Source organism: Euprymna scolopes, chromosome 10 (assembly GCF_053919585.1).
Source record: "Euprymna scolopes isolate OS-2025 chromosome 10, ASM5391958v1, whole genome shotgun sequence".
Lineage (NCBI taxonomy): Eukaryota > Metazoa > Mollusca > Cephalopoda > Sepiida > Sepiolidae > Euprymna > Euprymna scolopes.
This window is the reverse complement of record NC_136491.1, coordinates 378,415-403,410: the sequence shown is the minus strand read 5'-3', so window position 1 is coordinate 403,410 and position 24,996 is coordinate 378,415. Positions and strand designations below refer to the sequence as shown.

Below are 24,996 nucleotides of genomic sequence, written 5' to 3'. Positions count from 1 at the left end.
GAAAAAATCGCTGCAATGTCTCTTGAAGTCTCAACAATGGCTTAAAAATAAAAAATTATACAAAATAGTGGTAGAAACTCACTTGATAATTGTCATGGTAACTTGAAGCTGTTAAAATGAAATTTAATTATTCTTATTAGTTTAATGGACTTGAAAACATAATTGTAATCTGTACCAAATTTCTTTTCATTTGATATGCTACAAGCCATATTTTGTTAATAATTTCTTTGAATCGTGTTATGGTAGCCATCTTAGATTTTTCACAGTGTATTATGACAAATGATAATATCCATCAGAATAATATTTCGTATGATGATAAAGCCTTACCTCCCATTTTTTAAACTATTTTTTTTATGATGCTTCTACTTAAAGCCGTTAAAATAAAACTTAATTATGCTAACTAGTTTAATGTACTTGAAAACATAATTCTGATCCATACAAAATTTCCTTTAATTTGATGTGCTACAGGCCATATTTTGTTAATTTCTTTAAAGTGTGTCATGGTGGCCATTTTACCATCTTGAATTTCCTGGTCGCCATCTTGGATTTTTCATAATGTTATGATGGCAGATGATAATGTCTATCTGAATAATACTTCCTATGATGATAAAGCCTTACTATTTTTCTTAGCTGTTTTTATGCTGTTTCTACTTAAAGCTATTAAAATGAAACTGCATTATGCTAATTAGTATGCAAGTTACCAAATGAGATGGTCATAAATAACGCCAACTGAACCTTGATGGCATTATGATATGTTCCAAATATCATCATAATATCTTAAAGAGATCTAAGATACAACATTTTAAAGATATGTTAGTCTATAAATTGTGCAAATTTCCTACCATTAGCAGTCACAAGCTTATATGCATTTGAATAGGACTAACTTAAGGCAAAATGTTCAGTGAACGAGACGCTTTTTGATACTTTAAATGATCATAACTCCAGTTCTAATGGGACGATTTAAAAAAAAAAAGCTAAAGATATTATTTCTTTGTTTTTTATGCTCTTTTCAATAATGCTTGATTTGAGTTTATTCGATCTAAAGATAAATGGTGTGGTATTGCTAGTTAAAAAGAACTGTCCATTTCACATCTCTTCGCATTCATATCTCTCCTATTAATATGAACTAAACAAGTGATTGTTGCATCACCATCATTGCCGTATACACCATTATATAAATGTCTCATCTTCTGTTATATGTCTTGTTCCCATCATGTACCCCACTACACAACAACACATTACAAGAGCTTTTCGTTGTTCTTAATATATTTTCAGCATATAATATGTTGAATTCCACCATGTGATCACATCTTGAATGAGTTTGTTTTTCCAAATTAAGCTGATCTTGTATTTCAGTTAATTTATTAATTGCTAATAGAAAGCGATTAAAGTGAGAAGCTGTATTTCTGTTAGATGTAATGGTTGTCTTCACAGCCTGAGTTACAATCTATGATATTCTAAATTACATTCTCTGACATTAGCAACTATATTTATTCCTGAATTCTGCAAGACTAAGAAAATGCTATTGAAGATTTTATACTCATCCAAAACATTGTGCAATTCTTCACTTATTATTGCACCTGTGTGTGTACCAGGAAATGGAACCACTCTAAGCACAGTTCTGCGCTGTTCAAAGTCATTTGAAAACCAATGACCTGTCAAGCTTAGAAAGAGAGCATTATCTGTTATAGCTGTCCAAACGTCTGTATTTCATGAAATGTTGCTAATTTCAGCAAGAAGCAATTGAATTTTTGTTTCACTTTTGTAAACATATCCAAAATTATTTTGCAATGGAGTACGTTTTTGATGGAATGCTGTAATTTGAACAAAGTTTTGCCTATTAAATCCAATGTCAGATGTTACAGAATATGATTAATATGAATAGCAATCATTCCTCTTATCAGATAATGGATCTCTTGTGACCTGTGATCATTAATATCTCACATTTTCTTTTTAGCCAATATTGATTCTATAGTAGTTTGGTGTTTCACTGGAGGCTTGTAGTTGCTGCCACTTGTTCCTGGAGTATCTGTCCCTGAATATTCATTGTGCTTCTTTTTCTTAATTGCAACTTTTGTTTCATTTGAACGAACCTTTCTAAGAGTCATTCTATTAGTCATTGTAAAAGATTTTGCTGATTTGCCACCCTTTGATGTGATAGTTGGACATAACTTGCAACAGCTGTATTCTTATTTTTGGGATTGCCGTCAAAATACTTCCAGCAGAAACTGGTTGCCATAATGGTTGAAGGTTATTGTTAATATTTAGTTAATTTTTTACATAGTTAAATAACTTATGCCTGATATCTATTATGTTGGTGCAAAAACAATATCGTTTTCTCATGTTACTTTTATATATGACTAGCGGGGGTACCTGGCGTTGCCCGGGTGTTTGTAAGTGTGTGTGGTGTTAAATAAAAAAATACCTTTAGGATCGAACCCGAAGCCCTGAAGCGAAGTTTGAAAATAAAATCGGCCAGCCAGAATGAGTTAGTGAAAGATGTTTGGATTTATTTAAGTAAGAACCAAATTGACAGGTGCGCGCCCGGAAGTCGTCGAGCATTACGACGACGATGACGACGTCAATGACCAGGTTTGTTTGTTATAAGCGAAGTAAAAAAAGAAAACAACATTAAAACTTAAGCGGGAAAAAAAACAAAAAAAAACTAACGTAAGGCAAACAAACGATGAAAACAGAAAAACGAACACGTGAAAAATGGCTTAAATAAGCCTGTTTTGATATTAAACTTTAAAAAATCTGTGGGTACCTGGGTGTTTTCGGGTGTGTGGTCGGGGGTGGATAAGCGAAGTAAAAAAAAAAAAAAAAACAGAAACCGAACGTTACGTGAAAAATGGCTTAAATAACACTGGTTCAATATTTAAATTTAAAAAATCGAAAAAAAAAAAGACATCTCATACCACGATTCAAACCCAAAACGTTTAGATAATGAACCAACGCGCTAATCAACTGACCTAACGCAACGTACATGAAATTTAGTCAGTTTTTCAACTATTTAAAGTAAATCAGGCCATGACGTCATTTGACGCATGCGCAGAACGTCACGAGAAGACCGTTTTTGTTGACCCCCCTCCCCCGTCAAAAATTGTCGATTTCGGGGTGAAAAATTGAACGTTTTTGGCCAATTTTTCGATATTTTTCGAGCGAAGGATGGAGCTCCAATATGATACCGAGTTTGTGAATTTTTGTTGTTTGTCGAAAGTTTTAACAGACATACAAACATACATACATACATTTTCGCTTTTATATGTATAGATTTCTGAATTAATTCATTGATATATAATGCTATGTTATATATTATTTTTTCACTATCGAATCGTGTTATTCGTTACCATTCTCAATCTCTTCGTTCATTTTTTTTTTTTTTTTTTTGCAGGCTTTTCAACAGCATGGACGAAATTCAAATTCGCACGATTTTCTTGTTCCAGTTCAAATGAGGCCGAAAAGCTGCCGAGACAGCTTGTGATATCAATGATGCATTTGGCCCAGGAACCACTAACGAATGCGCAACAAAAACAGACCCATTTCTCGAGCGGATTGTGACGTGTGATGAGAAGTAGATACTCTACGACAACTGATGATGTTTGGAACAATAGTTGGATGCTGGAGAAGCTCCACAACACTTCCCAAAGTTTAAATTGCACCAAAAAAAGGTTATGGTGACTGTTTGGTGATCCGCAACCGGTCTCATCCATCACAGCTTCTTGATCTAGGCGAAACGATTACGGTAGATAAGTACTGCTGATAAATCAACGAAATGCATCAGAAGCTCTAACATATGTGCTCGAGATTGATCAATATGAAGGAACCAATTCTCTTCCATGACAACGCTCACCTGCATGTTGCTCAACTGATCCTGCAGAAGCTTCAGATTTTCTCATTTTAATTTAAAAACATTATCTTTCATCTAGCAATTAATGATATAGATATAAAATTTTCAATGATTTTTTTTAAAAAAGTGCAACAGAATGTACATTATATAAAATAAATCCAAGGTAATTTTTTGATTCAATTTAAATTAAATTTTTATACCTTACTTTGTAAAATTTATAAAAGTGCACTTTGAAGATAAATTTCAAATTGAATTTTGTACCTTTATTTTTAAAGCCTATAGTAAAAACATTTTGTTAAACAATTTTCATGCCTTGGATGAAATGCTTTTCTAACTTGTAAAAGAGTGAGTTAACTTGTCTTCCTTTACAATATAATTAATATTAGTCTCGTTTGTGACAACAAAATTTATTGATAAATCAGCATTAGAAAACCTATTAATCAACCATCAGCTAATTCGATTATCTGTACATCCGTAAGATATCAGAAAAAGTTATAAAAACTATAGTTATAAAGTTCCTTTAAGAAATTCAAGTCAAGCCCTATCTAGAAAATTAAGAAAAAACTCAACTTTTAACAAAAGTGTATCATGCGATTTCCATTCATTGAATACTTACATGACTGCTGATTAATGCCTACTGGAGAGAAACTTGAATGCCTGCTAGACATTGTCCTTGTGTGTCTAAGGTCTCTCTGTACAGGGATTTGTCAGGATAACCTGGCATGAGGATACTTTTCCATAGAAGTAAACCCTAACTAAATATTCAGATTCACAAAGTATTCACACCTAAATAAAATTTCCTCAGTATGATTAACCCACAGTGGCTTATATGAGGAATGGTACATCTTCAAGCGATGTTGCATATAGTAACAGCACTTAGCTGGATACTCCACCAGACTAGATGTATTCTTGTCCTGGAATCCAGTATGTCCTAGAGACCACAAGAAAGGCATACTATAACATATTTAAATCGTTAATTGAGGAGAGGAAAAGTAATATTCTTAACTTCTTTAATAATTCAACATTTGAGACGGAAACAAAATTTAATGAAATATTCGAGTATCTATGTTTGAGATCATATAGAGATCAAGTGTTAGGCCCAGGAAGAGGCCCCTTGATTTTTTGAGAACTTTGACTGTAGTAAAATGAAACTAGGGAGAAGCCTGCCGATATGGCTTTATAAGTACTTAATTTCTTTCCAGTTATATGTTAATTGCTTGTGGTCTAAAGGAAAGGCGCTAGCTTGCAAAGTTGAGGCTGGTTTTGTTGACTGAGTTTGAATCTCATGACCAGCAGTGATAACCACTTCCTATACTGATGATTGCATAAGCATGAAATATTTGTGTGTGTAGTTATATAAGTAAGCAAGACTCAGAATTGAAAAGAGTTCATGCTAAAAAAATTAAAAACCCGTCATATGCAGCAAACTTTAGCACAAACTCAATTCCTAGTTGTGCTCACTCCACATTTCATCTAAAAATCTTGGAGACTATTCACGTTTGGTTGAGAACGCCTTCTCTCTATAAACAGAGGGAATGTCTCTTGGGTTTGAGCGTGATTAACCTCTAGGATCTTCAAAAATGTAGCTTTATTCTAATCACTTCCCTGTTCGTTATTTTTTCATCCATGAACAGAATGCAATGTATTTTAATGAACATATTTTTGATTTTTCCTTTTTTAAATCCCAGCATACAGCTTTGATAAAGTGAGGGCAAAACCAGTCGGCTGACTCCCTTTTTATTTTTCTTTCCTCTTCCCCCGCTCCTTTTTTTTTTTTTTTGAAACGTGTTTTATGCATTTTACTTTTAATCATAAATAATAAGTCTTCCCTTAATGATTGCAATATATATATATATATACCTAACTTTTTATAGAGATGTATATATGCTTTAGTAACCAAAAACTCCTCCACTCTATGATTTTTAATTAGTTGACGTTTCAGTAATACCATTATTTTGTGATTTATTTCAGATGGAAAACCCATGTTGCGTCAAGGTGAGACTGGAGATTGGATCGGTACATTTGAGGGTCATAAAGGGGCAGTGTGGGGTGCAGCCTTAAACAGGGAGGCCACTCGTGCAGCCACAGGAGCAGCTGATTTTACTGCGTATGTATCTATAAGAATTTCTGTTAATGCAATGTTATTGGTATTTTAGAAATTTTAGTTTTCATTCCTTTATGATATTATAAATTCTATCTCAAACCATCTATCAACGTTGAGCGTTTCTTTGTATTTCATCATAGTGCAATGCATTACAAAATATGAAATTCTAAAGACCAGCTTCCGTCATAGACAGAAATGTAGTTCTTTTTTTTATTTTTTATAATTGTAAATCTGGTCTGTTGACAAAAATGAAAAGGGTTGTTTAACATATTCCAAAAATGTTTAGAATGAGTTTTTATCTTCAATTGAATTAATTCCATTGTTTTGATTCTTGCTTTTACAATTTTTTTATTTTATATCATTTATTATTTTAATTTTTTTTTTTTTTTTTAGGAAAATCTGGGATGCTGTTAGCGGAGATGAACTTCATACATTTTCTCATAAACACATTGTCAAATCAGTAGATTATTCTCGGGATAGTAAATTTCTTCTCACAGCCAGCCAAGAAAAGAAACTTAAAATTTTTGACTTAGAGAAACATGATGCAGGTTTGTTGAATCATTTTGTTTTCAGATTTCCCACTCACAATTCTGTGTACATTTTCAAATATAAGTTTTATTTTAAATTAAAAATCATCAGTGCTTGAATGTTATCAAAACAGATTAAGAAAATCCTTTGAAAATATTGTGAATATTTCTTAATCTATTTTGGTTATTTTGGAGTGAAGTGAAATTTTTAAAGCTATTGCTTAATTTAGGTTCTGAGGGTACTCTGATCCTTACATTAGGAGTTTAGATTTTCAAAGTTAAGTTCAAATATTAAACAGAGCATAGTGATAAGATTAAATGTACGTACAGTTGCATATTGCATATATAAGTATTTGATGTGTCTATGTCTTTGTGTGGATGTGTAGGTATAGGTAGGAATCATATGTATATGAGTGTGAAGATATTTGTGTGTATGTGTACTGGTATATATATATATATATATATATATACATGTGTATGTATGGACTTGTATGTATAATAAAATGTGAAAAGTGGGGAGTATATCACAATTCTGTATACATTTTTCAATATAATTTTATTTGAAATGAAAGATCATCAGTGCTTGAATGTTATTAGAACAGATTAAGAAAATGCCAACTCCATATATGTGTGTCCGCAATCAAACCACCCACCCTCCATAATTTTAAGCATGTACCTAAGTTTACACAAAATAAAATTAATAATAACTCCTCAGAAGAAGCAGTATTTGATAATTGTATGACAGTGGGGATGATGGGGGTGGTGACTTTCGAACAAGACCTGTCACTAGGTGGCCTAATGATCATCTCTGCATGTTGTGTCCCATGGTGAGACACTTTGTTTCTTAATCCAATCGTCTCTTGTTGTCCTGTGTAGTCTCCAGGTTTCTTGTGTCATTTCTGGGTTTCTTGATCCCTCTGCTGATCTGATCAGCTTGCTGCAAATGAAGAGTCCTCACCACAAACAAACAGAACTCTGGTTTATAAACAATAATGAACTATTTTATATTTCCCAGATGTTCGACAATCTGTCAAGTTGCATCTCTCTACAGATTTTCCAATGGAGGTATTTACATACTTTGTTATGGCAGACAGTATAAAGACTATCAGCCAATAAGATTGGGCATCCAGATATTAGGTGGCTTGGGCTCTCAATCACTGAGTGGCAAAACCAGCACTAATAGGCCAGCCATTTTTTTTAATCCATTTGTGAGTACACCCTAATCTTGACTGGCGACAATGAGTCTTTCTTCATCAAAGTGAAATCTCCCACTCTTGAGCCATTGTTCCAAGCCTGAGCAAAGCAAGGAGCACCCTATTCTTTATTCTATGCAATTCTAATCTTTGTCAGTGTATATGTTTTTGTACTTATGCAGAATATGGACAATGCTATTTTTTAAATATCATGTTAAAGTTTTTTTAAGTTTTTTTATACACAGGCATCAGCACATTATCAAGGCCAAGAGGCCACTCGTGGATAAGGGTTAAAGAGTGTACAGTAGAAATTGGACAATATAGTAATCATTAGTAATGGAAATTCTGTAAATTTGTTAACTTATATGGAACGGCTCATCAAGAACTTGTTTACGTTAGACTTGAAGACAACCATATTGTAGTCAGCCAGAAAGCAGGAAAACGGAAATTTAAATTTAATTTTATACAGTATTGTTTGTGTATTAAAATTTAGTTGAAAGTATATAAGTTAAAAACAGCTCTCACCTCCCATGTTAAGAATGGGTTTCTAAATAATATTAGCACCGTCTGTATTCTGCATAAGTACCCATTTGTTAACTGATAAGAACATGAATATAGCAATGAATATATAATTTTAGTGACTGAAATAGGATGTTTATTTTTGTAATGTTTGAAACTTGGAAATGTTGGAGATGAATGAAAGTCTTGGACTACCACCTCTTCCATAATGTAATAATGTTAACTGTTGTCGCGTTTATTTTTTTATATTTTAATAAGTTTTCGTAAAATAATGGGCTACCAACATCAATGGTGATAACAGCGACTGCAACGACTAGAATGATAAGAAAAAAAATGGAAAGGAATATTTTTTTTTATCTGGGGAAATGTCAATTCTAATATCCAATTCTTTTATAGCGGCAGATGTAAGCGTACAAAAGTAGATATTATTGTTTAGTGTTCATTCAAGTCAAAATTATTGTTTTTCTTAATATCATGTTTATTTCTCAATAGGCTTTTTTAACTATTCGAAATTTCTTTAATCTGATGTTTCCTTAATCCGATAAATGTATATGAATAGCCAATGAAATTGACTAGAACTTAATGAATTATGAAGGGATTGGTTTGTATTTACATAGGGTAGCTGAAAGAACAAATGTTAAATGAATGTAATAAGACAGCATGGTTGTGAGAAAATGTGGCAAATGTATAAAAGTTCCCGGCCCTGTTGAGGAGAGTGAGAGAAAATAATAAACGAGTAAGTATCTTGCTACCATCTGTAAATATGACAGTTTGGAAGAGTGACCCTCCTCAGAAGTATTATAGGAATTTATGATGATGAATAAAATTGACTGATAATATCCATAAAACCTACATCAGGTAATAACAGGTTGTGTAACCATATTGAATTTATATAACGTTTGTATTGCTATGTTTTTTTTCTAAATGGGGAAACATCTGCTCTATTTTATTATAGAGAAAATATCGATTACCTATAATATTTATAAATAATTAGATATTTTGTTGTAGAAAATGATTTAAGGTAAAAAAAAAAAAAAAAGATATTCGTTACAGATTGAGACACAACATATATCAACAGTTGTTATGTTGCATGTATATTTGGTTAAATTCATTTTTTCCACTAAAATTGAACCCTAAGTAGAGTCGAGTCTGGCTTAAAATCTTTCAATGCAAGAATGGGAACATATTCATATTTTATATGTATATATCTGTATGAGTAAAATATTTTTTTCCATTTTCTGCAGCTATAAGAATGGAATATACAAATTTTTTGTGTTAATTTGCAATTTCAGGATTTTAGCAATTAAAGAAATTCATTCTGTTTAAATCAAAGCCATACTGAATCTCTTCTGTTCTGTGTAGAGAATTGCTGTTTGTGTAACTTTATTTCCTTCCTTATCTTTTCAGAACCGAAAGTGCTAGGGGGCCATAAAGATTCTCTGAAAGGTGCAATCTTCAGTAAAGATGGAAATCAAATATTTAGTGCTGCTGATGATAAAACAGTTCGGTAAGTTTTTTTATTTGCTGAAGTATCAAATACCTAAGAACAAACAATGTGTGAATGAAAAAGTTTTATTAAAAAGATAAACTTTGTACTAAGAATATGCATGATTTTTAAGTAGTTGGAGTTGAATGTAAAATAAGATAGTCTTTCCAAATACGTAAATGTATATCTTTTTATCTATTGAATTACTTTTTACAGCAAGTTAAGATGCCATTTCTTCACATGTAAAAATGATGTATGCTTATTTGTGTATATAAACATGTTTTATATGCTGAAGAAAAAACTTTTTGATGAGACACATCTATACATAAGAAACATTAATATACATTATCTTTAACTCATTAAGTCCCGGGGTATATAATTTTTTTATTGTTGATATTTTGTGTAATGATTAAAATTGGGTTAGAATAAATGAAAAAGAAAAAATTAAGTATGATGCGTTTTTTTAAGTAAACAAATGCTTTTTGTTTGGAACAGTTTTTTCGTCCTGATGTTAATAAAATTGGTTTAATGTCTGTCATTTAATATTATAATCTGGCCAGTATAACCAAGGGCAAATGTGTGTCACCGAAAAGACCTCTCCAAAAGCTTGATAACCAATTTTCTTTAGATGAAAAGAAAGATAGAGAAAAGAAATTAAGAAAGAAAAAGCAAGAACACATTCAGAAGAAGAATAGAGGTAAGAGAGATTAGAGGAGGAAGTGCTAATCTTATAGAGATGGAGGGTAGAATTAGGGTTTTCATGAAAACCATTGTTTTGACAGATAGAGACTTCATTTGCTGGCCTTGAGCAAAACACATCAGCCTTTGTGCTGACAGACCAAAGGCTGGAGATTCCCCAAAAGAACAAAGTGAAATAACAACCTTTCCTACGAGTGACCCAAGATGTAGATCCATGCTCTATGAATTTGAACAATCCAAAAATTAATTTTGAAATCTCCAAATATAAGAAAACTCTTCAAACTTTGTTTTAAGTTGTAAATACTGTATCCAAAAACCTTAGTTTGTTCTTTTTAAATCTGAGAGAAAACCTAAATTTAATTTTTGTTTGCATGAACTGTATCTGAAATTATTTTATACAATAATTTTCGTTTATAAGAAAATAATCTCCAAAGTTTTTATTAATTATTGATTGCATTGATTTGAGAGTAAATCAGTTAATTCCAGATCTATCCTGACACCTGAAATGAAGCACATATTAGCTCTCACCGGGAATACCTGTGGACGAATGAGGAACCCAACCACACCATCTAACAATGAACGGCCAGCCAACATATTAAAAGTATTTCCACATAGACTTAGGGATGTGCAACACAAATCCTTCCAAAGATGGTTATAGATATATATTAAAATACAGATGCTATAAAAAGTTTAGCTAGTTAAAAAGCAAAAATAAGACAAAAAAAAATAACTATACTTGAAAAGTTCAAATGTGCAAAAATCATAATGACTCCTCCAGTGACGTTCAGCAAGTCACGTCACTGAATTTGGCCATTCTGGGCTCCAGTTGGATTTTCTGGTGCTCAGCGTTCACTCTGGCAAAGCCTCTGGGTGCTGTTTGTCAAATTATCTCTTATCCCATGTTGTCAAAGATCGAAAGGGCAACTCGTCCAGTATTGGTCGCCAGGGGTTGTATCACTGGGAAGCAGAGGGCATTCAATCCAAAAGAAAGAATAACATTTTGACGACTTACGTAACAATATAACGTAACATAACTATAACGTAACAATAATTATTTGTAGAAAACAAAAAACTATACACTGATTCTTCACAAATTTCAAGTTAGGTCTTTATTATTCATGTCTGGACAACGATCCCTCTGTAAAATCTGATGATTTTCAAGTTTTAGTCATTGTCCCTAAGTTTGCAAGTCATACTTTCAATGTTGAAATGGTAGAAAACATAGTGGTCTGGGTGATTTACAAATTCAGTTATTGAACCTAAATTTGAGGTTCAGACTTTCAACAACATGTAATCTAGTGGAGAGCAAAATGGAGTCCCTCAGTCCAGTCTAGTTGGATCTCTGACTTCTGACACTATTTCCATCTCTATCTGGCTCTCTCTTCTCTATGACAGTTATATTGAGAACCCAGGCCCATAACTCTGCCCCTCTTACCAATAATTATCAATAATACAATATTGTTCTAACTTCTTGCCACATTCACTGGTTCTAATATGTGGGGATCCACCCATCTTTATTGGGAATGGTTAGCAGATTTACCACGTTATTTCTTTCCCTCTTCTACATGGGACTCAATCTATCACTGCTACTCTGACAGGCTTCCCGCCCACCATTCAAATTCAGCTCCTCAAAATCACAAAAATGTGCTTGCTTAAGTTATTAAATCTCAATCACAAAACAGGATTAATGGCTGTGTTTTAATGAAACGCTTTCAGCTTTTTGTTTGATAAGAAGCACTTGTTATATTTTGAAAAAATAGGTTTATGGCATATGATCTGATATCGTCAAGCTCATAATACAGGGCCAAAAAATAAAAGTGCCACCCTAAAGAAAACAACACTACTGCTTTATTTTAAAACTTTTATTGAAAAAATCAATTCAGGTAACTTGATTATGTAGTAGAGCTGATGTCCATTCAATGTAACCACTTTCAGCCTCAATCACCACCTTGATACATGTCCAGAACTGGGAGCATGCCGTTTTCACAAGTGTCGGCAAGAGCCCGGCAAATACTCGGCGAATGGTGGTGATCAGGCTGGCTTTGGTGTTGTGGGAGGTTATGTTGGTGATGTGTTTGACGTATGACCAAACAAAGTAGTTCAGTTGGTTCAGGTCGGAGAGGAGGGGGCCAGTGAAAGAAGGGTATAAAGTTGTAGCTCTCCTTCTGGGTCTCTTTGGACTTGTGGGCTGATGCTTAGTTCTGCTGCTACACCCAGGATCTGCCAGCAGTCACCTGATTGCAGCAGGCGATCACCACATTGTTCAGCACATCCAGGTACACTTTGGTATTGATTTTCAAACTGACTTTGAAGATGTAAGGTGGCATGATGTGGCCCTCACTTGAAACCACACCAAAAACCAGAACTATAGCTGAAAACTTTGTTTCCATCACCCTGGGCACATTACTGTTATTCATGGCAATTCAGCGATGCATTTTGAGGGTGCTGGCAATTGTTCTGTTGTCGTAACTAGGATTGGTGGAGAGCATGAGTTGTACAGTGGCACATTTCCAATCTTCTTCGTTGAACATTGAGTCATTTACAGGCATGATAGAAAGCGCCTATCGCTCTTGGGATTTGTACACAACTGGCCAACTAGTAGATGGTCTGTAACAAAAAAAGAAAACCAGTTTTCATCAAACAGAAATGGAATCATGTCTTTTCTAGGGCGGCAATTTTATGATTCCACCCTGTATTATTGGACATGATATCAACAAAAACGATTGATAGTCATATCTGTAAAGACCACATTCAGTGAAATATTTTAATATGCCTGGACAAAGGGCTATTACTTTTTTATCAAGAATTTTATTTCTTAATGTTCCCAAGGCAAGTGAAATCAATAAGGCTTTCTCTTCATTATCAAATCTATAATTCCTTTCTACCACCCAGAATAACTCAATAGTTCCCCTGAGAAGAAACAAGACATATTAATCCTTTTTTTTTTCTCCTTTTCATGACCTCTATGAGCAATCAACAGTTTCTGCTCATTCTCTCTTCCTACTTTCTTTTTCCACCTCTTTATTCACTTTTCCTTTCACTGGTCTGAATTTTGACAGCATATCAACCCTCTTTGTTCTTTTTGTTTTTTAATCTGCCAACATTGTCACAATATACATTTAAAACAGTTTACAGCAAAATTATGATATTGATATCGATGATGAATTTCATTTCAGTCGATGAGACACAACTGATTATGCCACATGAAGTATCCATACGATATATGAAGAATACAAAGATTTGTTGATTGACACAATCCACAATCTCACAAGACAAATATCTAACTAAATATCAATTTAGATACTTGAATAAAAAGAAAGAATTGTTGTTCAAATAAGTTTCTTTTGTTTGGAAACTTTGCAGAAAACTATCAATTTCTTATACAAAACAAAATCCCAAGATTTTATTTGAGCAGGAATATTGCACCCATTACCCTGTCGTGCTTTATGACTGAGATCCTGATGGAACACAGAAACATCTTTCACTGTTTTATTTCTGATGACAACACTGCATTTGTGTATCAAACTCCGACAATAATGGTTCACTACATTTGTGAATTACTGTCCCATGTCAACAAAATGATTTCAGTGATGACTGTGTTGATCAATATAAAAACTATAATTTGATGCCATTTTTGGATTCTTCAGATCAAAAAACTTTAAATGAATTTTAGGGTCACATCATGTTCCAAACTAAACTAGACCTGGACATCTTGGGAGTGCTTGTTTCCCATGTTAACATGATTGGACTGGGCCACTCCTGTCGGACAGGTTTGAGGGTACCGGTTTGACAGTTGCTGGTTGCTGTTTCTCAACTGACAGTACAGGAGCCCTAACTCTTTGGTAGTGCCTAGAGCAGCTGCTCTATCATCAGTTGTATAATATAGGGATGTTTGTAGTACCATGTTGCACATGGAAAGGGACCCTGCACTCATCTCTGGTAGGCATTCTCGAGCTAACATGCTTGCCCGTCAGTTTGCCTCAAACTCTACCTTGAACCCAGCAAGCCATTCCCTCCCTGATTTTCCTCTGCGGACAGAAACCACGCTAGATGATCTGAAGATCATGTATTCCCAAGTACATGATATTATAAAAAATCTAGACACCTCAAAAGCATGTGAACCTGACCTCATCCTGGCTGTGCTATTAAAAAGTGCTCCGCTGAGGTTGCTCCTGTTCTCTCTAAACTCTTTAACAAATGCCTCAACGAATCTTGCTTTCCTAGCTGCTGGAAAACTGCTTCTGTGGTACCAGTTTACAAAAACTCTGGCAAAAGAACTGACCCATTAAATTATCACCCAATTAGTGTCCTCCCTCTTTTCGCCAAAATATTTGAGTCCTTAATTAATCAAGCTCTAGTCCATCACCTTACAACTGCTCAACTTCTGTCTGACCACCAATATGGATTTAGGCAAGCTCGTTCTACTGCAGATATTCTAACTGTAATCTCTGAACGTTTATACCAAGCACTGAATAAGGCAGGGGAGGGCAGTAGCGCTAGATATATCTAAGGCTTTTGACAAGATATGGCACGATGGTCTTCTCATGAAAATATAATCCTATGGTATTACTGGACGAATGCTTAGCATAATTAGATCCTTCTTATATGAGAGAAGAATCCAGGTTGTCCTCGATGGTTGTACGTCCAAAAAATTTGATATAAATGCGGGTGTACCTCAAGGATCGATCCTTGGACCTTTATTGTTTCTGATATTCATAAATGACTTACCTGATAAAATTATCTCTGAGATGGATATATTTGCCGACGACACCATACTCTATAGCAGGCATGTGGGGAAAACTAATGAGCACATATCTAAGATAATGGCCAAAACCCTAGAGGAAAAATCTTCAGTTTGTAGTGGAATGGGGTCAAGAATGGATGGTAATGTTCAACGCTGCCAAGACAAAGCTCATTTCCTTTAATGATTACATGAAACCTTACCAACCACCAATAGCTATAGCTAGAGATACTTTACCTGAAAGCACTTCATTCAAGCTCCTTGGCTTAATGTTCACAGGAAACATAAGTTGGAACAGATACATCAAGATCATTGCCAAAGCTGCTGCAAAGAAGGTGGGCTCTCTCTATTATGCTAGAAAGTTACTTACACCTGAAAGTATCCTGTACTGCTATAAAGCCACCATTCGCCCATGTATATAGTACTGCTGTCACATTTGGGCTGATGCATCTGCTACTAGTCTCTCGCTCCTGGACAGGGTCTAAAAGAGTCACCAACCTAATAGGTCCCAAACTGTCATCTAAACTTCAGTCTGGTGCTACCAGATCAAGCTGTTTAGTGGCTTCCTGAGACGAAACGCATCTACATTAAACTTCTGTTTTTGTTTTCTATTCTCTTTTGTAAAACTTAATTATGTTCTACAAAAGCAAAAGCCCCTTTCCCCTTCCCTTTTTTTTTCCTTCCCTACTTCCCAACCCCATCGGTGGGGCATTAGAATACACCGACTGTCCCCCTGCAGAGAGTAAAAGCCTCTCAAAGGAGCCACCTGTTGGCTGTGGGTGGCGACCTGTAATGACTTGGAAAAGGATCCTGGTGGCTGAGCAACTGATATCTAGGGAAATTAAAGATATCAGTTGCAACACTCCACTTTGGCCTCGTACAAGGCTAGACGGGCGGTCGGAGGGGCCCGATCTGATCAATCAGCTAGTTACATCAAGCCCTAACACATCTACTTTTCTATCAATTTCCTCTAAACCGTAACAAATACCACTATAAACTATATACATATTTTTCCCTCTTTTCCATGTGTTAGAAGGCGGTGGCTAGGGTCAAATGTGCTAAATGATTAAAGTCATGACATGGCTGTATAGTGCCGGAAATTACCACAAATGACTTGGATTGTGTGACTAAAGGATTATGGGTGCTCAACAAAAACGGTCTTCTCGTGACGACGACCAGTTCTATGCATGCGTCAGATGACGTCATGACCTGATTTACTTTATATAGTTGAAAAACTGACTAAATTTCATATACGTCGCGTTAGGTCAGTTGATTAGCACGTTGGTTCATTATCTAAACGTTTTGGGTTCGAATCGTGGTGTGAGATGTCTTTTTTTTTTTTTTTGATTTTTTAAAATTTAAATATTGAATCAGTGTTATTTAAGCCATTTTTCACGTAACGATCATTTTTCTGTTTTTTTTTTTTTTTTTTTTACTTCGCTTATCCACTCCCGACCACACACCCAAAAACACCCAGGTACCACTGATTTTTTTAAATTTTAATATCGAAACAGGCTTATTTAAGCCATTTTTCACGTGTGCGTTTTCTGTTTTCATCGTTCGTTTGCCTTACGTTAGTTTTTTTTTTTTTCGATGTTTTGATCCCCCCCTCCCCCGCTTAAGTTTTAATGTTGTTTTCTTTTTTTACTACGCTTATAACAAACAAACCTGGTCATTTACATCGTTGTCGTAATGCTCGACGACTTCCGTGCGCGCACCTGTCAATTTGGTTCTTATTTAAATAAATTCAAACATCTTTCAGTAACTCATTCTGGCTGGCCGATTTTATTTTCAAACTTCGCCTCAGGGCTTCGGGTTTGATCCTACCAACTTTTACCCCACCCCTCCCTCTCCGGATTCTTTTTTATTTAACACCACACACACCTACAAACACCTGGGCAACGCCGGGTACCCCCGCTAGTCTATTATATAAATCCCACCTGTCTGTTTAAATGTATGTTTGTATGTCTGCCTAAAACTTTCGACAGAGGCGACGAATTTACACGAGATCGGTATCATTTTGAAATTCGACCCTTCGGATGACAAATATCAAAAATTGGCCAAAAACATTAATTCCTTCACTCTCAACTGGCCACTTTTTTACAAGGAGAGGTTACTTTTTCACTGATATTTTCGAAAGTCATCCCCTCTTTTTGATTGACTAGCCTTAATTTAAACCTTCGCCACTTCCGGTTTTGTGATGAATGCAACAGCAAAGATGTCATGTTTTGTTTTTCATGTTCTTTTCCTCCTTCGTGGTACGGGTTCAAGCCTGCTTGCTTTTTTTTTTTTTGCTCAACACACACCTCCAAACACCCGGGCAATGCCAGGCACCTAGGCTAGTAAAATTTAAACACTTGCATATAAAATCAAATATTCTAAATTTCACTTAATAAACACATGAATAATTTTTTTTCCAATTTTAAAAAATACAAAACTCACAACATAGCTGCAGATACAAAAAATGAAACATCATTTACATCTTAGAAATACAATGTTCTTGGTGCAGATAACTAATTGACAATTTATTGGAAAAAATTCGAAACTCGATATTCTATAGCAACTAACAGCAGACATTCAAATGGGAATAGAAAGAGAATAATTCACATGTTCATATATGGAAAAGGAGTGAGAAAGAGCATGTTATATCAGTAGAGAGAGAGAGTTGATTGTGAGAAAGTAACCTACATGATATATTTTCCTTTATTTATGATTAAATAAAAAATTTTATTTCTAGAGTTTGGGACGTGAATAACGAGTGTGAAATCAAACAGATTGAGTTCTCAAATATTCCAAACAGTTTGGAATTGTCACGAGATGGCACGGTTTTGGTTGTTACTAGTGGATGTGTTACAAGTTTCTGGAATACAGAAACGTAAGTAGCTTTACTTTTTTAATTTCTCCCCTCCCCCCATTCTTATTTTATTAACAAGGATTTGAATTCTCTTTTTCTTTCTTTCTCATTTTATTTTTCTCTTATTTTTTTCCTGTTCCTCTTTATCTCATTTTATATTTGAAAATGTTAATTTTGTCATGATTCATGATGCATTAGAAGACTTCTACTTCGTCAAAGAATAACTTCTGTTTCATTTCCCCTCCCCACATGCACACTTAGGATATATATATATTTTTAAAATCTTGTAACATTTTGTTAGAAAATTTGAGAGGTCTATTGCCCCCAGCTAGGAAAATTCATCTCGATTTAATTTTTTTGCTATTGGCCACTTGCATCTATGCATTATTAACTTAATCTTTCTGTTTTAAATCTGAACAGCTAGTTAATAACAATTTGTCATTTCACTTTTTGCAAGTGAAAATTATTCCTCATTAATTATTACTCGCAATGATTAACTTTTACTTTGTTTTTCTAATTTTTATATTTACCATCTTATTTACCATTTTTCAATCTCATTTTCTTTTTGTTTTTTGTCTATAAAATTATTCTCGTTTTTACTAAAATTATTGATATTTTATTTTTTTTGAAAAGATATGAAAAAATCAAGGAATTTGAAGCTCCAACTCCATTGAATTCTGCTTCCCTTCATCATCAGAAAAATGTATTTGTATGCGGAGGAGAAGATTTTAAAATGTATAAATATGATTATGAAACTGGGACCGAAATTGGTAAATTGAAATTTTGAATTCACTTTTCATTATTAAAACTTTAACATGGTGAAAGATGCATGGCAACTTGCAACTGTAACAAAATTTTAAGCCAAAAATTAGGATCATTACTAAACAAATCAATTTTATTGAAAAAAAATTTTATTACTAAGCAAATCAATTTTATTGAAAATTATTTAGTTACTAAGCAAATCAATTTTATTCAAAAGAAAAACATATCTTACTATTAAAAAGCTTTGGTGTTTTTGAGTTTGTCTGTTCAATATAAACATGTGATTGCTTGACAAAAAAGGAATGAGCAGAGTATACATTACTAAGACAGTAGTTTTTATGATGTCGGTACCTACGTTTGATTCTCATGTAAATCTAAATAACTGTATTATAAATAACCAGATCATAAGTCATCTGCAAAAAAGATAGATATAACTGTTATTTTATTTAAAAAAAATTTTTTATTGCATTTTTACCCCAAACAAGGCACATTGCCACTTTAATGTAGGGGGCTAATCATTTTCTTAGCCTTCGGGACAAGATCAAAGTGTAGTATCTGTTCTTTGGACGCTGCACTTTTATTTCTTGTTCTCTTTCGGTGGAGGAGAAATCCTTCACGACTGAGACAATTTTTATTTTTGTACCTTTTCTCCACGTTAAAAAATGACCCTAGTGTCTAACTCTGTCCCGTGGGGAGGCATAGTAAATAGGTACTATCAGGGACCTAAGTTGCAGGGGTACTATGTACAGAGTTTAGGAACAAGATATCTGTTCACACGGCCCTGTCGGTGGGGCATTAGAATACACCGACTGCCCCCCTGCAGAGGGTAAAAGTCCCTCAATGGGGGTCCTGGATATGACCTTAAACTATATCCAGTGGTGAGGCCTCAGCTTGTGGGCTTTGGGGAGTGTGGAGCCACCCTTTAATTACCATTGCTCCCAGGTCCACTTTGACCCGGAGTGGTAGTACCTGTTAGGGTCCCAACTATGGGTTAAATAGAAAATGACTTGAAAACAACAAATATATTCTATTAAAAAATTTTTCTTCAAAATCTTTGGATTCGGCATTAAATAACCCGAAAAGGGTTGATATGCCGTAAAACAAAAACAACCAACCAACCAATCAACCAACCAATCAATCTGTTCACACTACACTTGAACTTCTGCATGTCAGTACAGTTGAGAAAACAGGAAACCAAAAGAGAATTCAAAAGTCTATCAGTTCTGGGGAAGAAGCTATTAGAGTAAAAGACTTTCTTACATCTAGGGATCTTGACTGTGTTGGGGTGGGACTTTGCTTCTTATCGGGTTTGTTGGGGGTATTTTCGTCAAGGGAGTACAAGGGCTTGTAGTTCGTCAGAGCATCCACCATTAAAATACTTGTAAAACAAGCAGAGGAATGCAACATTTCATCGATGGGACAGGGACTGAAGTTTAGATGACAGTTCAGAACCTATTAGGTTGGTGACTCTCTTTTGAACCCTGTCCAGGAGTGAGAGACTAGTAGCAGATGCACCAGCCCAAATGTGACGGCAGTACTCCATACATGGGCGAATGGTGGCTTTGTAGAGGTACAGGATACTTTCAGGCGTAAGTAACTTTCTAGCACGGTAGAGAGAGCTCATCTTCTTTGCAACAGCCTTGGCAATGATCTCGATGTATCTATTCCAGCTCATGTTTCCTGTGAATATTAAGCCAAGGAGCTTGAATGAAGTGCTTTCAGGTAAAGTATCTCTAGCTATTGGTGGTTGGTAAGGTTTCATGTAATTATTAAAGGAAATGAGCTTTGTCTTGGCAGCGTTGAATATTACCATCCATTTTTGACCCCATTCCACTACAGACTGAAGGTCTTCCTCTAGGGTTTTGGTTATTACCTTAGATATGTGCTCATTAGTTTTCCCCACGTGCCTGCTATAGAGCGTGATGTCGTCGGAAAATATACCCAGTCATATATAAGTCATTTATGAATATCAGAAATAATAAAGGTCCAAGGATCGATCCCTGAGGTACACCCACATTTATATAAAATGTTTTGGATGTATATCAATCAAGGACAACCTGGATTCTTCTCTCAGTTAAGAAAGATTTAATTATAATAAACTTTTCTAAAAAAGCAAAATTATCTATGTTTTTTTATTTGATTTTTATAACTGTTATTGTTAATTATTACTTATTTAATGACTAGCAGGGAGACACAACGTTATCCAGGATTGAATGCTGATCAACGAATATTTCACACTCCTATATTTTTATTGTCATTGAAATCTATGAAATCGCCCGGGAGGAAGCTTCACATGCCTCCATGCAGTCACTTAGTCCAAAATATATGTTATTCTACATTGCACTCTAGAGAACCTACTGTTTCTTTTATAAAATTATTTTATATAAACTTCTTTCCAGTTAACAAAAGAAAAACATTAAGAAATTTACGTGTGGGGTTTGAACGTACAGACCATGTCATACAAAAAAAATAAATAAATAAAATAAAACATGTACATTTTCAAGTCTTATAATGAAAAAAAAATTAAGAAATTTCTGTGCAGAGTTTGAACCTATAGACCATGTTATGCAAAAAAAAACAAAAAAAGCCTATCAACTTACCCACAGTAGAATTTTGATGGCACATTGTTCTATCGTTGCTAAGTGACAAAATGGAAAAAACTGTTTGTTTTTTTTTTTAATCAAAATAATGGTTTCGATTATCTGTAATTATTGGGGGTATTCTTGGGGGGGGGGAACTTAACTAAGATCACTTCCAGACTTCTACACTAAAGTTCTGTAAATTTTAAAGAAAATCTGTTCAGCCGTTTCGGAGTCTATAAGAAACGAACTCCCATACAAAGTTGCATTTATGTATTTGTAGATATTTGTGAAGGAATACTGTTATATTTCAAACTTGCAACATGTGCATCATAATATTCTTCAGTTACAGTAATTGTATTATTTTTGTCCGGCTCCCAATGCAAATCTAAATCATTATGCAAAATTTGATGTAATTCTTTCTACTTGATTACAGAAATTAAAATGACAATTTTCAAAAACTTATAGTTTATGGTCAGAACCCAAGTGATCATTTTCTGTTCAATTTATATGAAAAAGTTTTTCATTCAATTTTTTTCTTTTGTCCATAGTTAACCTTCTTTGCTAAAATGTTGGATTGATTGAACTTTTGAAATTGAAAATTTTTTCTATCAATTTTAGATGCTTGTTAGATAGAAATACACAATTCAAAATAAATTTACAAGAAAACTGATATTCTTACGTATCAGACTAAAGTGGGTATCTACACCAAAAATTAGTAAAAATTATTGAGTAGAATTTTAATTAAAAATATAAATCGGTTTCTAGCATTTTTTTGATTCTCCATTAGCATGCATGCCAAAAAGGAGAACCAGGAGAATAAGCCAGTAAAATGTGTTTGTACCAATGGAGAATTGGAAATATATAAGACTGATTTATATTTTTAGTTAAAATTCTATTTGATAATTTTATCTAATTTTTGTGTGTAGATACCTTCTTTTGCTTGATACATAAGTATATCAAAGTTTAGTTCTTGTTCAGAATTCCCCTATATAAAACAAATATAAAGAAAAATCTGTATGATGTACATAACCATGAAAAAGCAAAGATATCATCTTCTATAAATCATGTAAATTGGTCACATCATTTTATTTTATAACTAATAAAATCATTGTTAATCATTTAATGGGTATTGGTAGGCATTATAATATAAATCTTGCAAGTTCAAATTTGAGAATTCTATGTGTCTGAGGTGGACCTTATGCCTTGTGATGCTGGTAACAATCATGAGGTTATTTGCATGGCAACCGAGAAAGCTAACATGGTTGCTTGGCTGTTTGCCTCAAACTCTACTTTAGACCCAGCAAACCATTCCCTGTATTTTCCTCTGTGGACAGAAACCATGCTAGATGATCTGAAAATTACGCCTTCTCAAGTACACAATATTATAAAACACCTAGATACCTCAGAAGCATGTGGACCTGATCTATTCCCAGCTGTGCTATTAAAAAAATGCCAGAGACTTGTGGGTCTGATAGTACCGCCAGGTCATCATTCATTTTTGTTGCCCAGGTCTTCAGCTGCTCACCAACCAGGTAGAAAGGGGGGGGGAACAGAGGATCTTGCGAATGAGTTCTCTCTCTCTGGTTGACGAGCTGTATATCCAAACCACCAGAAACATTGATTGTAGGGTCATAGGTTTAGTCTTCAGCAGTGAGTAGAAACTAGAACATAATCTTCATGGCAACAGAGCAGAATACTGCAATGAAAGTCATTTCCAGAGACTTGCAGTTTGTGCAAAGCCACACCTCACAGCAATAGAGAAGGATGGTTCTCACCATCATCTGATACATGCATCTCTTTTTTTTTTTTTTTTTTTTTTTTTTTTTGTACACAGTGATCATCACTTTGTGTCCAAGCATATTTTCCTGTCAGAATTACTGAGACGAGTTGAGACAAAAGAATGCAAACTGTACTTCTCCTATTCGCTATCCAATTTTAACTGTTTGTCTAGTCAGCATGATAGTAGAGCCAAGATAGACTAAAGAATCCACATTATTTAGGTTAATTCCATCCAGTCTGGGTGACTGCCAGGTACCCTAGTCAATCAGTGAGGACATGAACTTTGTTTCGAAGGTATTGATGCGTATCCCAAATCTGTGAGGAACAGTCTGCACTCGGTTGAGTGCAACTTGCATCTCCTTGCTCACTAGCCGATCCAAGCAGGACAATACCATCTGTATAAGCAAGATTAGACACAGATACGTTTCTCACAATCGCAACCCCCCACTTGACCCTGAAGGGTTTTGTTGAGGATATAATTGTTATCATAGTTGAAAAGAGTCGGGGAGAAGACACGCATGTCTTGCTGCACTTTGTTTTTGCCAATAATATTGATTAAAGTCCCCATGGCATCAATTATATTTACTTATATGCTGATATTATTAGTAAAGGTATGAATCATTTACAAGAGGTATTATTTTAGCATTAGATGACTTCCCTGCAAAATAATGATACTAAAAACAAATAAAATAAAATCTAGCCTAAAACTTGGAAGGTTATTGTTGCTCTGTTCACTAAAAGTTAAAAAAAATTAATTTCACTAGGTTTTCATGTGTTTTTTTTTTTTTTTTTTTTTTAATGTTTTGTAGAATCTTCAAGAGGTCATTTTGGCCCTGTTCACTGCGTCCGCTTTTCACCAGATGGTGAACTTTATGCCAGTGGAAGTGAAGATGGAACTCTTCGCCTGTGGCAGACAACAGTTGGGAAAACATATGGTCTGTGGAAGTGTGTTATGCCAGATGAGACTGGTACGCCTACTGGAGAGACTGTGCCTCAACCCCCAGGACAACAACCTGTAAAAGCCGAAGCTTGAGTTCCGTACTTTTTTTTTTTTTTTTTTTTTTTAAATCTCTATCCCCTTCTTTCTTCTTTTCCAATCTTTCCACTCTAAACCATGCCATCCAGTTCAACATGTCTAATTTTGTTGCCAAACGTTTTCTTTTTACCTTTTTCTTCGACCATCTCGACTTAAATCTTTATTTAATTTTTTTTCCTCTTTGGATGAGAAACAATAATTTTAGCTGAAAGAAGGAATAAACGTTGAAGCTGTCCTCTTATAAGCTGGATATGTGACTCATTTTTGGATAAAAGAGACACTTCAGTGTCTAAAATAACAACAAAAAAATGTCCAACCTTATTACAATTTATTAGTAAAGCTGCTGTTTTTATGTGTGATGTCCATCAATGAAATGATAAATATCATGAAGCAGGTTGAAAACAAATATTTTCGAATAAATAAAGGGGCATTAAAAACTAAAAAAAACATCACCCTTTATTATTACAAATTGAACATAAATTATTTAAAAAAAAAAAAAAAATGGAACATGGCAAAAACAAAAAAAAACAAAATTAAATATACCATAAAAATAAATGATTTGTTTTTCAAATTTTTGATTCTGTTTTGCTTGACTGTTTTAAGAACATGGTTTGTTGAAAGTACCTTCCTTTTCATTAGTGTAGATTTACAACTAAAACGAGTAATTACCTTTTGTTTTTAAGAGGCAAAATTGTTACCAAAGATATAGTTTTTATTAATCACAACATTTATGGCTTAGTAACTTGAAACATTTCAATAGAAACACATGTGGGTCCTTTTGCAAAAATCTTGATAAAAATGCATTTGTATTAAAATGGTAATCTTATAGTTTTTGCTGGTATTTATATTAATTTTATTAAATGA

The 24,996-nt window shown here is 34.2% G+C and overlaps 1 protein-coding gene across 1 annotated transcript in view; it reads left to right on the top strand.

Annotated features, from left to right (window-relative positions):
* LOC145285773 (serine-threonine kinase receptor-associated protein-like) overlaps positions 1–24,707 on the top strand; it is a 55,253-nt gene extending 30,546 nt beyond the window's left edge. The window contains exons 2-7 of the mRNA XM_080134121.1: positions 5,822–5,957; positions 6,348–6,502; positions 9,601–9,700; positions 17,857–17,994; positions 18,607–18,743; positions 23,906–24,707. Of these exons, the coding sequence (XP_079990247.1) occupies positions 5,822–5,957; positions 6,348–6,502; positions 9,601–9,700; positions 17,857–17,994; positions 18,607–18,743; positions 23,906–24,129 (890 nt within the window). The 3' untranslated portion in view covers positions 24,130–24,707. The remainder of the gene's footprint in view (positions 1–5,821; positions 5,958–6,347; positions 6,503–9,600; positions 9,701–17,856; positions 17,995–18,606; positions 18,744–23,905) is intronic.
* Positions 24,708–24,996: the final 289 nt, after the last annotated feature.